The sequence below is a fragment of the Lactuca sativa genome, chromosome 1 (genome assembly GCF_002870075.4).
Source record: "Lactuca sativa cultivar Salinas chromosome 1, Lsat_Salinas_v11, whole genome shotgun sequence".
Taxonomy (NCBI): Eukaryota; Viridiplantae; Streptophyta; class Magnoliopsida; order Asterales; family Asteraceae; genus Lactuca; species Lactuca sativa.
Window position 1 is genome coordinate 213,584,593 of NC_056623.2, and position 13,778 is coordinate 213,598,370.

General features: G+C 34.9%; 1 protein-coding gene across 2 annotated transcripts; it reads left to right on the forward strand.

The window, feature by feature from the left end:
• The first annotated feature begins 7,406 nt into the window (after positions 1-7,406).
• On the forward strand, positions 7,407-13,536 carry LOC111899594 (putative E3 ubiquitin-protein ligase RING1a). Of its 2 annotated transcripts, none has more exons than XM_023895422.3 (10): positions 7,407-7,652; positions 7,777-7,828; positions 9,941-9,999; positions 10,194-10,275; positions 10,373-10,493; positions 11,160-11,201; positions 11,478-12,026; positions 12,140-12,247; positions 12,966-13,148; positions 13,263-13,536. In XM_023895422.3, the coding sequence occupies exons 1-10, from the start codon at positions 7,514-7,516 to the stop codon at positions 13,296-13,298; spliced, it is 1,371 nt and encodes a 456-aa protein (XP_023751190.1). In that variant the 5' UTR covers positions 7,407-7,513; the 3' UTR covers positions 13,299-13,536. The 2 variants fall into 2 exon arrangements, with proteins under 2 accessions (XP_023751190.1, XP_042751648.1); XM_042895714.2 differs by having other exon boundaries at positions 10,373-10,487.
• The last annotated feature ends 242 nt before the right edge of the window (positions 13,537-13,778 follow it).

Below are 13,778 nucleotides of genomic sequence, written 5' to 3' on the forward strand. Positions count from 1 at the left end.
AAGAAGGGTTTAAGCGCAGAAGGTCCAACCCTTCGTAGTTGCACGTGAAATTAGCAATTTAACGTGTAACAATAGTCCCAGAAACCCAAATCCTCAAGATGGATGCTCTGGTGAGGATTTGGAAGCGAGTAGGAGATCTACTCGTGGGACTCGGCGAGTTGTTCTCGGACTCGGCGAGTTAGTCTAATCGTCCCAAGTAGTGAGTTAGGGGTGACTCAGTGAGTGGGAAGAGGGACTTGATGAGTTAGTACTGGATAGTAGGAGAGGGACTCGGCGAGTCTGTGCCATGACTCGATGAGTCCAGTCAACTGGAAGTTTACTTTGACCAAGGAGTTGACCTTGGACCAGGGGTAGGTCACTCATTTGACCTAAGGGTATTTATGAGTGACTAATCTATGTTTATGGATTTATAGCCGGAGGATTACCGGTTCAGCAGTCAGACATCTAGCAAGCAGACTTTCATCAGCTACTTTTCGAGGTGAGTTACCTTCCAGTAGCAGTGGGTCTACGACCACAATGCCGACCCACCAGTAGGAGTTGTATGTTAGATGATTGTCTTTATGATATCATCTAGGTTTGCTACTACCTGGTATGTTATATGTGATAGTAGTAGAGTTCGGTTGTTAGGACCGAAGGGTAGGTCAGGCACCCCATATATGTTTGTATGCTGGCATGATATGTTTTACGTGCATGCATGGCCCTACAAGCTCCAAAAGGCAAATCCAAGATTTTTATGAGGTCAAACACTAAATGGGGACCTCAATCACTCTAACCACATAAACTTTATACTCCTAATACGTCCATAAGGTCTAGATCTAAAGTCCTTTCGGATCATTAAGCACAAACACAAGGAGTATGGTGTTTTAGGGCTTGAAAACCACCATTTTAGGGACAAAAGGGATCTAATGAACTAATGATCAAGGTAGGGACTTTTCTACCTGAATGGAAGCCTCTTGTAGGGCAGATGCCGGATCTACTTCCCCTCCTTGCACTCCTCCACCTCCTTCTTCTTCTCTTAAGCTTCAAACTTCCTTCACAAGGCCAAAATCACTCACAAGGACAAAAAGGGGCTAGGGTTTCGCTCTTAAGCTCTCTGGAAGTGTTAGGGACAAATGGGGCCAAGTTAAAGCGTTTAAATAGGGTGCAAACACCCGGATTAGGGTTTTTGCCCAAACAGGGTCTACTCGCCAAGTCCGAGAACCGACTCGCCGAGTCCAAAGTTCAGTCCCTGCGTCTTATCCTGCTCCTACTCGGCGAGTTGGTCCATCAACTCGTCGAGTCCAAGGCAAAAATGCATTATTTTAAAAAATGTTAATTACAAGGAGTACGTACTGGGAACCAGGTGCTACAGATCTTCCCCACTTATCTTAGACTTCGTCCTCGAAGTCTGCTGCTCGATCCTGAAACAGCTCGGGGTAGTGCTCCATCATCTCTTCCACCGGCTCCCAAGTCCACTCCGATCCCTTCCTGTGCTGCCATTGCACCTTCACGAGTTCCACCCTTTTGTTCCTCATATCCTTCGACTTCCTGTCGAGGATTGCCACAGGTCGCTCGATGTAATTCAGGCTGTCATCGACCTGAATATCCTCCAAAGGCACCACTGTCGAGTCATCCACCAAACACTTCCGCAACTGAGAGACGTGGAAAGTGCTGTGGATCTGGCTGAGTTCGGCTGGCAGGTCCAACCTATACGCCACCTTGCCCACCCGGGCTACAACCCTGAATGGCCTGATGTACCTTGTGTTGGATTAGTGTCTAAGTCCATAACTATTTTGGTATGTACTTGACCCGATGGTGCATGGTCCTTTTGGGTTGCCTTCACCAAAGCAACTTGATAGGATGTAATATGGAGAGAAAGGATTAAATATGATTTATTAATATATTATGAGAATAATATATTAAAGGAGAAATCATATTGTTTAATTAATATTAGTCAAGAATTAATAAGAATTAAGTTTGTGACTAAAAGAGATTAATTAAACTTAAGGGACTGGAATTGTAATTTATAAGATAATTGCAATTGGGCTATGGATTGCCTTATATTATAAGGTTGGACGAATTCTATGGGGAAACCCATTAGAAATCGTCCTAGGCCTTTAAGGAAAGGAGTCCATGGGTTGCTTAGGGCTTAAGCATCCAAATTAGGGTTTCCTTGTTAGATAACCCTAATAGCCTCACTATTTAAAGAGCCCTTATGGCTCAAAAACGTGGTGAACTAATTGGTTAGGGTTTCCACACGTTTTTGAGAGCCTCCTTCTCTTCTCTTCTTCATCCTCTTGCTCTTGGTGTTTGTGAACCGTTAGAGGAGTGACATTTGTGACTCTAAGCTTTCTAAAGTCAATACAAGAAGGATTTGAGATTGTTATTGCTACATAACAATCAAGGTATGATCTAAACCCTAATTTATATTTTATATTGATTATCATATACTAGATCTAGGGTTTATAGTCTTGGATGAATTGCATGTACAATAGAGAAACCTAGATCCAAGCATTAGGGTTTGTATGAGCACATAGGATGTTCTTATGGCTAAAACCCATCAGTGGTATCAGAGACTGGTTGGTTTCTATTGTATTGATACCTTGTATGTTTGTTCAAGTTGGAAAATTTTGATTTTTGTGAAACTGCCTGATAAACTCGGCGAGTCCCATTGTGGACTCGGCAAGTTGACCCCTACTCGGCGAGTCCATATGGGTACTCGGCGAGTTCGAGCGTCAGAAAGAGGGGATTTTGGGATTTCTTGCTGTTTTTCTTATGGATAATTGCCTTATCTATTTTAGATCATTAAAATCCGATTTTAATCATATTTATGAGTATATCCTTGATTAAACAAAAGATAATTACCAATTGATTAGATAATAACTTCCTTATATGATTAAAGTTGATTATTTGTATTAATTGGGTAACTTATTTTGCAAGAAATTGAAATTAGGTCAAATATAGATAATGACAAAATTAATTGTTTAATTTATATTATTTGTTATTTGATCCTTGTGTTATGAAAAGTTTCAAATTTTCCCCTTTAGGTTTTATAGTTTAAATTTGAACTCAAAGGTTTAGTTTGAAATTTAAATAGTCGAAACCCTAATGTTTTGAAAAGGTTTCAAAACTTGCCCTCAAGTTTTGGAGTTTAAATTTTGATTAAAAGTTTAATTTTTATGTATATTTAAATTCTAAACCTAATGTTCTGAAATGTTTCAAAACTTGCCCTCAAGTTTTGGAATTTAAAAGTTGATTAAAAGGTTTAATTTAGGAATGTTAAATTCTAAAACCCTAGTATTGTTTTGAAAAGTTCAAATCACACCCTTATGGTTTTATTAATTAATTAAGGTGTATAATTAAATGAGGTTTAATAAATCCATAAAACTTTTGGTTTACAATTTAATTGAATTAAAATTATAATTGTTAAATTAGACCACCTAGTATTTTAAAAGTGTAAAATACACCCTATACTATATATAACATTAAAAGTCTAACATTATATATATGTATGAGTAAAAGTCAGTCTTACCGTTAATAGGCCTCATTCATGAAGCTGGTCTATAAGGGGTGTTTAAGGAAATTGCCTATAAAATGGCGATTGAATGGGTATCCACTCTTACCCACTGCACTCTTGACTAGTGGAGGGTCGTTAGCTGAACGGGTAGGATAGGACAAAAACCTTCCATTATAAGTATAATGAAGTACAAAAGTAACTAAATGTTTTACAAATTCCCAATCTTAGTTACTTAGGCAAAAGTGAATTGATGCAATTCCATGAATTACACTTTGTGCCCTAGCGAAGACGTTAGTGGAGCGTGTGTGGTTTACCAGCACACTAAATGGTTCTAAGCATAGGTAGCAAAGGGTGACTCAATGTTTGTCATAGTTCGGTGGAGCGTGTGTGGTTTACCGGCACATCGAATAGGTGACTGTAACATGTGAGGGCACCATGTAAGTTTGCATGGTTATTCACACCCGCTTTGTGATCCTCGACATCCCAGTCACAAACTAGAGGGGCATATTGAGATTTAAACATGCCATTGAAATGTTCAATGAATCTCAAAGGATCTAGGAGTTTTCATAGGTTTAAAACTTAAATTTCTTTTTCGTTTTTCATGGTGGAAATTAGTGAATCATCATTCACTTACCTTCAAATATTCTTCAACTAGATTACGACATCCCTTTTCTAGGTTGTAGCATATTGTGTTGGGTCCTAGCTTTAGTATCTCATTTGGGTGATTTACTAAGGACTCAATCAATCAACTAACTTGAATTCGTTTTCTCCCGTTTTGTAGATGTCAAAGTACGACAACTATGGTCTTCCCAAATCCCGTGGAACAAGCATTCCACATGAAGATGATATTCCACGATTCGATCAAGGAACAAGAGATCATGCTTCTCTTCCTCCACCTCCTCCAATTATTCTCCCTGACCCACAAGTTCGAAGCTTGAAAAGTTCAAGCTCACTCAAGCCCTTTTGGCAAGTAAACATAAAGAAGGAAAGTCGGTGTGTGCACACGTCCTAGGGATGAAGTCACACATTGATAGGTTAAGAATGTTGGGATCTGTTGTCTGTGAGGAGATGGTTGTTGACTGGGTTCTTCAGTCACTTCCTAACTCATACAGTGAGTTCGTAAGAGAGTACTATATGATGAACTGCGACGTGACCCTTATAGATCTCACCTATATGCTTATTACTGCTGAATCAGCAATGGTTTGGCGCAAGAGAAAAGCAAAGTTGATTGGTGAATCTGCCTTCAAGACCTCTATGGATATAGACAATGGCAACAAAAGACATGCTATGATCGAAAAGTTTGATCATAAGAGAAAGGCAATGTTTGAACTAGTTCCATGTCCTGTTCCAAAAGAGTCAATTTGCTTTTATTGCCAAGAGAATGGGCATTGGAGACGAAGCTGCCCTATTTACCTAAGAGATCTAAGAGATGGGAGAGTCAATATGTATGGCTCTGCTTTAGGTAAAATCCATTGACTAACTCTTTTAAGCTTCTATTCTAGATTCTTAATACATAATGTGATAAGATTACAATTGATGTTTTGTAGTATCGAATAAAATAGAGGAAGCTTAAGGGAAGAAGTGAGCGGAATCTAACCGTAAAGAAATGGATTTCGATCGCATTACTTAAAGATTAGATTCTTGAGCTACTACTTAGAGTTAGAATAAGATTGCTAAGAAATATGTATAAGCATAGTTTTTTTTTAATGAATTGCATTGTAAGGACAAATTTTTCCGCAATAAAATAAATTTTGATTTTATATTATTTATTTATCCTTGCAATGGCGTGTATGAAAAATTGATGTTTGAATGTTTCTAATCTTAGCAATAATGGATTTGATTCTTAATTATGTTGTTTGTGGAAATGTCGAGAATTTACCAAATAGGGAGAGTTTCTCATCGCCCAAGTTTCAATTGGACAGAAACTTGGAATCATGCAACTTGGTTGCACGATGAATGAGAAATTTCATATTTGGAAATTAGACTAATTCATTGACAAAGTGTCAAGTGAAGGACTAGGAGATCAAGTACACAAAGTTGTGTGTTGATCAAAGTCCACTATAAGAGTAACAAAGATATTCGTCATGATTTACTAAAGGTTTAGTAAATATGATTATACTTATCAGATTAAGTGTAATTCTGAATTGATTGAAAAAGTTTAAATCAATAGCAAAACGAATGAGAAGAATCAAGTAGGCAGAAAGATAAAAGTTTCTCCATTCTAAGAAGAAGGGAGAGTACCTTTTATGCTTTATGATAGGTCTTAATGATTAAGAACCATATCTCAGTTGATCCTCTAAGTGAGTCTTAGTGCAATTGTATGTATAAGAAGAGGAATCAAGAATTGAAGAAATAGTTAAATCAGAAAGTCAATCATACTTCGTTCCAATAACAAGTCTTAAAGTTAAGATTGTGACATTGAGTGACAAGTATTAGGAAGGTTTATAACATTCATCAAATGTGGAAAGTTGTGATGTCTTAGATAAGACAAAGACCAACTAGGACCAATTTATGAAGTGTTTTGATAAAAACTACACTAACTCTTGAATATTTGTTTGTCAAGAAATGTTTATTGACAAGAGAATCTTATATGTCAAGGAGTCAGTGGGAGTCTTAATGGTCTTGAAAGTTTTCAAGAACAAATCAAAATAAACCTTATTGATCATCACTGGTACACGAGTTGAGGTTTACAACCTATCGTGTTAACACTGTTTTGTTTCTGTGCCGTACCCAGAATGGCTTGACATGGGTAGGTCAGCACCCCAAAATGGCTTGACACGGGTAGGACGGCACCCTAGAATGGCCGCACGGGTAGGTCGGCACCCTAGAATGGCCGTACCGGGTAGGTCAGGCACCCCAGAATTGTCTGGCAGTATGCATGTTATGTGATTGTATGGTATGTGGTACAATGGGGGAACTCACTAAGCTTCGTGCTTACAGTTTATAGTTTTGGTTTCAGGTACCTCTTCGGCGAAGGGGAAGGAGCTGGCGCGGTAGCGACACATCATACACACATCTTGTTCTCCGCACTATGAGATTATTCTGGGATTTGTACTCTGACACTATGGTTGATTTCATGTTTTGGTTTTCATACTCGAAATATGTTTAAAGAAATGATACGATCGAATGTTGTTTATTTTCTAATGTTTTGCAAAGTGTTTAATTAAAAATGAAAATTTTGGACTTGAAAATTGGGTCGTTACATATGTGGTATTTTGGGGAACTCACTAAGCTATGTTCTTACGATTTTCAGTTTATGTTTCAGGTACTTCTAGTTTCCAAGAGAAATGACTCAGGATGATTGCAGAACACACACCATCTCGTTCTGCTTTTTGGTGTTTTACTCTATTGTTATGATGTTTGATACATTACTTTTGTTCGATGATGTTTTTAAAAATACTTGGTTTTATTAAATAAAAAATAAAAAATTTGGATCATATTTTTATGATGTTTCAAATATACTGTTATACAATTAGATATAATGTCTAGTATGTTTTAGTACGTTGAAAATAAATCAGTTTTATAAATTAAAACATAAACAAATATTTAATATGCAAATCAAAACGTTACACGAATAAAACATATCATTGGAGATTGAAACATATTTAGTACATCATGTATGTGTTTTAGGCATGTAATATGAAGGTTAGGATGAACATATACGCATCCAAATTACAGATTTAAAAAGTAATTGTATACGAATTATCGAAGTTTATTTTGATATTGTTACCTAACAATGTTTTGTTTCGTTTTTAATAAATTGAACAAAATTAAAGTAAGGGCATCCCTAGTTTTACCGGAGATTAAAGGAAGAATTATAATCTTCCAAATGCCAACGTGTCGATCTGTTTCCACATAACTCAAGGTTAATAAAATAAAATAAAGAAATATATAAAAAGGTAATTCGGCCAAAAAAAGAAAGACCACTACGCTATTCCTCTCCCTCTCTGCATCGTAGCCTATAATCTATCTCTCCGCCCGCCGTCCGGTGAGTTTTATCGGCGGCGAGTAGAGTCAATGCCGGCACAAAAGCGTTCGCACGAAGCTCTTTATGAGGACGATGACGACGATGTTGAGCTTCAACGTAATAATCAGAACATTCACGAGGAATCCGAAGAAGAAAACGATGACCAAGACGTAGAACAAGATGAGCAAGGTTTGTTTATGAAGATTTTGGATTTGTTTACTTATTTAATTTAATGAGATTTTATCTGTCGGAGATTACGTGATTTCTACTCCGCATTTGTATCGATCTTTTCATTTTTTGTTTGTTCGATCAGCGGAAACGGATGATGATGGAAGCGCCTCCTCTAGTTGCAGTGACAAGGACGAGTGAGTTCTTTCTCTACACACTTCATGTATCTATATCTTTCTGTGACTGTATCTTGCATCGTGAGTTATATATGCTGATTTGTGAGCGTGTTTTTGACTTTTATACGATCAATTTTGATTCGAGATCTGCATGTTGTCTAATTTGTGCTGTATGAACTCGCTACTACACAGTCGTTTTTTCTCATTACGCACTGCTTAGTTCTATCTGAGTGACCATTTGGCCGAATGCCGTGAATATGCGAATCATGTGGATAGTAAAATGGAAATTAGCGGTTTTAGTTTTGCGCCTTCCAGACCCTAGATTTATGATACATTTCTGAACTATCTTCTCAAAATGCCCTTTCTGAATTCTGATTTAACTACATATTTAGTATAAATATTTTCAAGTAGCGAGGTTAAGAATTGTGGTTAGGGATGTATTAATTGGAAACAAAGAATGCTACGCTTATCTCAGTTGGTTGAGCTGAGTACTTGAGTTAATAAACAAGTTCCAGTGTTAAGTTAGCAACACAATCCAGCAATAGGCTCAACCTCAAAAGAAAGTTAAAGCTTTTCTTTATGGAAAATAGGGCAATTTTATTGCTGATGTGACATATATTTACTAAGAGCATTGATTGAAATGGAGATTGACCATTCTTTGATGGTGATTGTTGAGCTACTTCTTTTGGTGGAATGTATGCTCTTTTTATAGATTTCATTGCGTTTAACATTGTTTTATAGGTTTAGAGCAATTATAAAGTTCTCTATTGAGAGGGTCTTCTGCTTTGGTTTCAGGGAGCTATGAATCTGTGATTTAAGTTGAAATTAACTTCTGTTTAGTTGTGCATCTTTTTCCTTCTATATTTCATAAACAGGGCAGAGTTAGATGTTAACATAAGGAGATTCTAACTCTTGAAACCCTGGTACTTTTTTTTTGGGGCAAAGTGGAACTGTTTCCAGTTATAAGCCATGTCTTCTAAGGTTTTTATAATAGATGTGAAGTGGGGTTCCCGTTTAATGTCTTTTAAGATCAGCAATTAGAATGTATATTTCTGAAGTTTTCATTTGCTTCTCTTGGAGAACATATATACATAATAGGTTGCTTCCTATTGTGTTTCTATCACAATCCAAAAGATAACTGTATAGTTTCAGGATACCCTGCTCTTTGCTTTTTCAAAGATGCATTGATTCTTTATTTATCAAGGATTAGTTCAACTATCATATATGTGAGAGAATGTATTCAGAATTTCAGATCTGCATCTGGTTAATTCTTACTGAATTTTAATGTCATAACCCAAAACACATAATAGTTAAGCTAAGTTACTAATATCTTGTTGTTAAATTAGATAAAAGTCGTTACAATATTAATTTGTATAATGTTGGAAGTTATAACAATAACAAACCAAAATTTTGTTACACGAAGAAGGTTTTATTAATACTTCAAATAAATAAAACATTTTTCTGTCTATGAATGCATATACTTCTAATGTTATTTGTATCTTGTTCATTATCATGTGTAACAATTAGTACATTATCGCACTAATTTACACAGATACACATAGTGGATATGATTAAGAAGAGGCTATGAATATTTAGAAGTTTATGCATCTGTTATCTGATGGATGTTAAAAGTCTATGTCTACATATGCATTCATAAATGTTAATATGTATATATAGGTCCCATAATGTACATACAATATAGCTTAGGAATTTGGGTATGATTAAGAAGAGGCTATGAACATTTGCTTACTACAACATTATACTTCCATTTTTTTTTTCTTTTTAAGGCATTGCACTCTGAAAACTCTACCCTATTATTTCATTGTTCTTTCACATTTTTCTTATTATGACATTGTACTATGAAGAATCTAACCAAATATATCAGTGAAAGTTGCTTTGTATTTATATGACACTGCTATAATTGGGTAGATTTACATTAATAGAAAGAAATGAAAGTAGAATGCTATAATAAACAAATAAATGAAACTATCAAAGTAAGTTCCTATTTCTTTCATTTAAAACCATAGAAATTTAACTATGCTTACTTTTAATCCAGATAACAACTGGTATTATATCATTATATGTTTTCATAGTAGATTTTACTCTTTTTGTGGGGATGTTTTTTTTTTCCAGATTTGTCCTTATAAAACTAGCTGAAATTCGCAAGGAGGTGCAATGCCCAATCTGTTTAGGTATTACTTTTCATTGTCCTTGTATGTATGATTTTGGAGCTTTCTGTGATAATTGTATACTGGAGCAAAAGTTCACTATTTGAATACACAGATAGAATTCTCAAAGTATAAAGTCCTAAACCCTAAACCCTAAAAAAGAGCACTTGTTAGTTGTTGTATATTAGATAAAACTGATTACGAAGCTTGATAAACAGGAATTATTCGGAAGACAAGAACAGTTATGGAATGCCTACACCGGTTTTGTAGGGAATGCATAGACAAATCAATGAGACTCGGGTACACATTCAAATCATTGCAAATGCTATTTAATGACTTGTCTTTTTATTTATTTTTTTGGAAAAAAGCTTCTCTTTTATTAACTGACACCTGGCAGGAACAACGAATGCCCTGCATGTCGTGCTCATTGTGCAAGCCGTCGATCTTTAAGGGATGATCCGAATTATGATGCCCTCATTGCAGTTTTGTATCCTGATATTGATAAATATGAGGCAGAGGTTTTTTTTTATTTTTATTTTTTTATTTTTTATTTTTTATCTTGGTGTATGTTGGCTGCTTTTGTTACACTAGACTGGACAAGCTTTCTAGGGCTCTTTTTCATCATGAGGATGAGGAGGGCATTTATGTCTTTTGCATAGACAAGAGCGAGTCACTGTATATCACCTTTTTGGGTGGGAAAAATTGGACATTTAGTCCAAATCCCAAGTACTAGACGGGACTGGACAAGCTTTCTAGGGTTATTTTTGATGATAATGATGAGGAGGGCATTTACGTCTTTTGCACAGACAAAGAGAGCTGTATCACCTTTTTGGGTGTGAAAAATTGGGCATTTAGTTCAAATCCCAAGTACTGGACGAGACTAGACAAGTTTTCTAAGGCTATTTTTGATGATAAAGATGATGAGGGCATTTACGTCTTTTGTACAAACAAGAGAGCGAGTCACTGTATCAACTTTTTGGGTGGGAAAAAATTGACATTTAGTCCAAATTCCAAGTACCTGATAAGCTTTCTAGGTTTTTTTTTTTGATGATGAGGATGAGGAGGGCATTTATGTCTTTTGCACAGACTAGTATTTTCCATCTTTTTGGGTGGTAGAAAAATGTGTAACAAATGGGACCCATATATTTTGTTAAACTTACTATTGCTTTTATGTCTGGAAGCAGGAGTTTGCCTTTCATGAAGAGGAGAGAGCTCGGAATAAGCAGGTGAGATAATTATTTATTTGTTTTTATTCATAGATTGCATCCACCTATTCTTTACTTATAATTGCAATTCTAGTTCAAAAAGAATAAGAGGAAAATTATCCTCTTTATCTATCTATATTGAAATAAATAAGATTCCCAAATTAAGATGTTTTTACAAAAAGCAGAAAATTTAAATATAAATAAACCCTAAACCCTAAACCCTAAAAAATGAAACATGGTTTCATATTTTGATTTTACTCACATCTCCTAGAATAATATATCGTATCATATCCACAGATCCAAGCTTCAATCGCCCAAACATCTCGAAGACAACTGGAAGCATTAGGAAAAAAACGTACAAACGCTAAAGCGACAGCTGCAGTATTCATGAGAAGATCACAGGCAAACACACGAAACCTAAGAGGAAGAAGAAGCTGGAAATCATCTGAACCCCAAGAAGAATCAGACAACGATGAAGATGATGGAGGAGGAAAAGACTCATCTTCTGGCGATGAGCCTGAGCCTGAACCCGAGCCTGAGCCTGAGCCTGAGCCATGTAATGAGCCAAGACCAAAGAGGTACAAGAGATGGGGTGGGAGTGGGACCCGCTCTTCGTTGCCGTCAAGTAGTGCCGATGGTGATAACGAGGTGGAAACCGCCAGGGAAACGGCGGTGGTATCGGCGGGGATTGGCGGCAGTTCGGAGATTCTGGCTTGGGGTAGAGGTGGCATTAGGAGTCATACAAGGCATGGGAGTTTAAGTAATAGTGGTGGGAAGAGTACAAGGAACAGTAGGGTTTCAAAGATTATGGATCATCTTCGAAAATTACCACAAAATAATGATAAGGTAAAATTATGTATAAAGTAAGACATAAAACATTTCATTAAAAACATGTTTTTGCATATGTAATTACATCCTAAACCAATTTATTTTATTTTATTTATATATTTTTTTTCCAGCTGGAAATTCATCTTAAGCTCATCTCCTTGGATGACCAAAATATACCCAATATGCCACATCTATACCTTTGCTGCCCCCCAACCATGCCAATCATACATGTTGGCCAGGTGAAATATATTTCTATTTTTTTTTCAACTTTACAATGTGACAAATATATATGTGTGTGTGTGTGTTTTTTTTTGTTTTGTTTTTTAATATTAAAATTGGGCTAAATGCAAAAAATAGCGACCTACTTTTATTTGTTTGTTATAACTTATAACAAAAATCTATTATCATAAACCTTTTGAAAAGCTTTTTTTTAGAATGAACTAATTTAACCTTTATCTTAAATTAAATGTTTTATAAATCCTCCTTGTATAATTTTATAAACATATTTCATATTCTCGAAAAAAAAAACATTAAATTTTAAATTAATAAAATAAAAAAACGACAACTTATTATGTGATTGCAAAGCTTTATAATGTTAGGTTTATTTTGAAAGTTTTGTCAATTACATTTAAATGCTAATGCTGTATCTTTTTATAAAATATATTCTTGTTTATATTGTATGTTTAACTAAATAGATTAACTAATAAAAAAAAATACTAAAGATATAATATCTAAATATCACTAGGGTATAAAATGAAATGTTATTAGACAAGGACCTATAAGATGCTTAAAAGGTTAAAAGGTTACCACTTAAAGTAAAAAGCTATCGAATAAATTATTCAAATTATAAAAATAATAAATATATTGTACTTTGGATGATAGTATCCCTCTTTAAGTTTTTCGCAGCTGAAGTTGGTGTGTTTTTATTTATTTATTTATTTATTTTTATGAATTCAGTATGTTGCTGTTGAGAAAGGTTTGCAATATGATGAAATTGAACTGCTGTTGGTGAAAGGGGATCATTCATCTGGTGAACAGCCTGAGCCTGTTGTTATAAATCCTTTGACTGATGAATTGCAGTTGTTGGAAGAGCATCAAACCTTGTTGGATGTTGCAAAAAATTCACCTCACAAAGATCTCGTAACATACTTAACCCTTTCAACAAATATCATCATACTTTCATTTATTTGTTTATTACACTGTCTTAATTTTGACTTCATAATATACATTTTTTTTTTGTTTATGTGATTACAGACTCTTGCATACAGGAAGAAGTTGAGTAGCTCATAATCATGAGTGAGTGAGAATATGATTGGTTGGATATGAGAAACGAAATTAGTAGTTGGTATGAATTCGCTTATGAATATGTTTATTTAAATGGTTTTATTAGTAGTTGAAACAGATTGGATAAAATATATAGCTCAACAATTTGTCGATATTTTTGTTATAGTTAGGAAAAAAGGTCGTAATGTGACTATTATTACCTTTATTTTTATTGTAAATTAAGATAGTTGCTCCTTTTTTATCATTATATTTTATTTTTAAATTTTTTCAAATCGAGATTCTGAATTTTGAAAATTTAATTTAATCCTTCTTGTTATAACTTTATGCTTTGAAATATCTAATCAGTAATGACAGTAAAAAATACTTTATGTTTTGTGACATTCTTAAGAGTAAATTACTTTTATTAGAAATTAAATATCATCCTACCTTTTGTTCCTATTTTTTTCCTATCTATTTAAGATGATATCTATTTAAGATGATGACAAA

Coding starts and splice junctions, on each gene's coding strand:
- LOC111899594 (XM_023895422.3), top strand. CDS start 7,514: ATGCCGGCACAAAAGCGTTCGCACGAAGCTCTTTATGAGGACGATGAC. Junction 10,000..10,193: donor GCAATGCCCAATCTGTTTAG/GTATTACTTTTC, acceptor CTTGATAAACAG/GAATTATTCGGAAGACAAGA. Junction 12,248..12,965: donor CAATCATACATGTTGGCCAG/GTGAAATATATT, acceptor TTATGAATTCAG/TATGTTGCTGTTGAGAAAGG.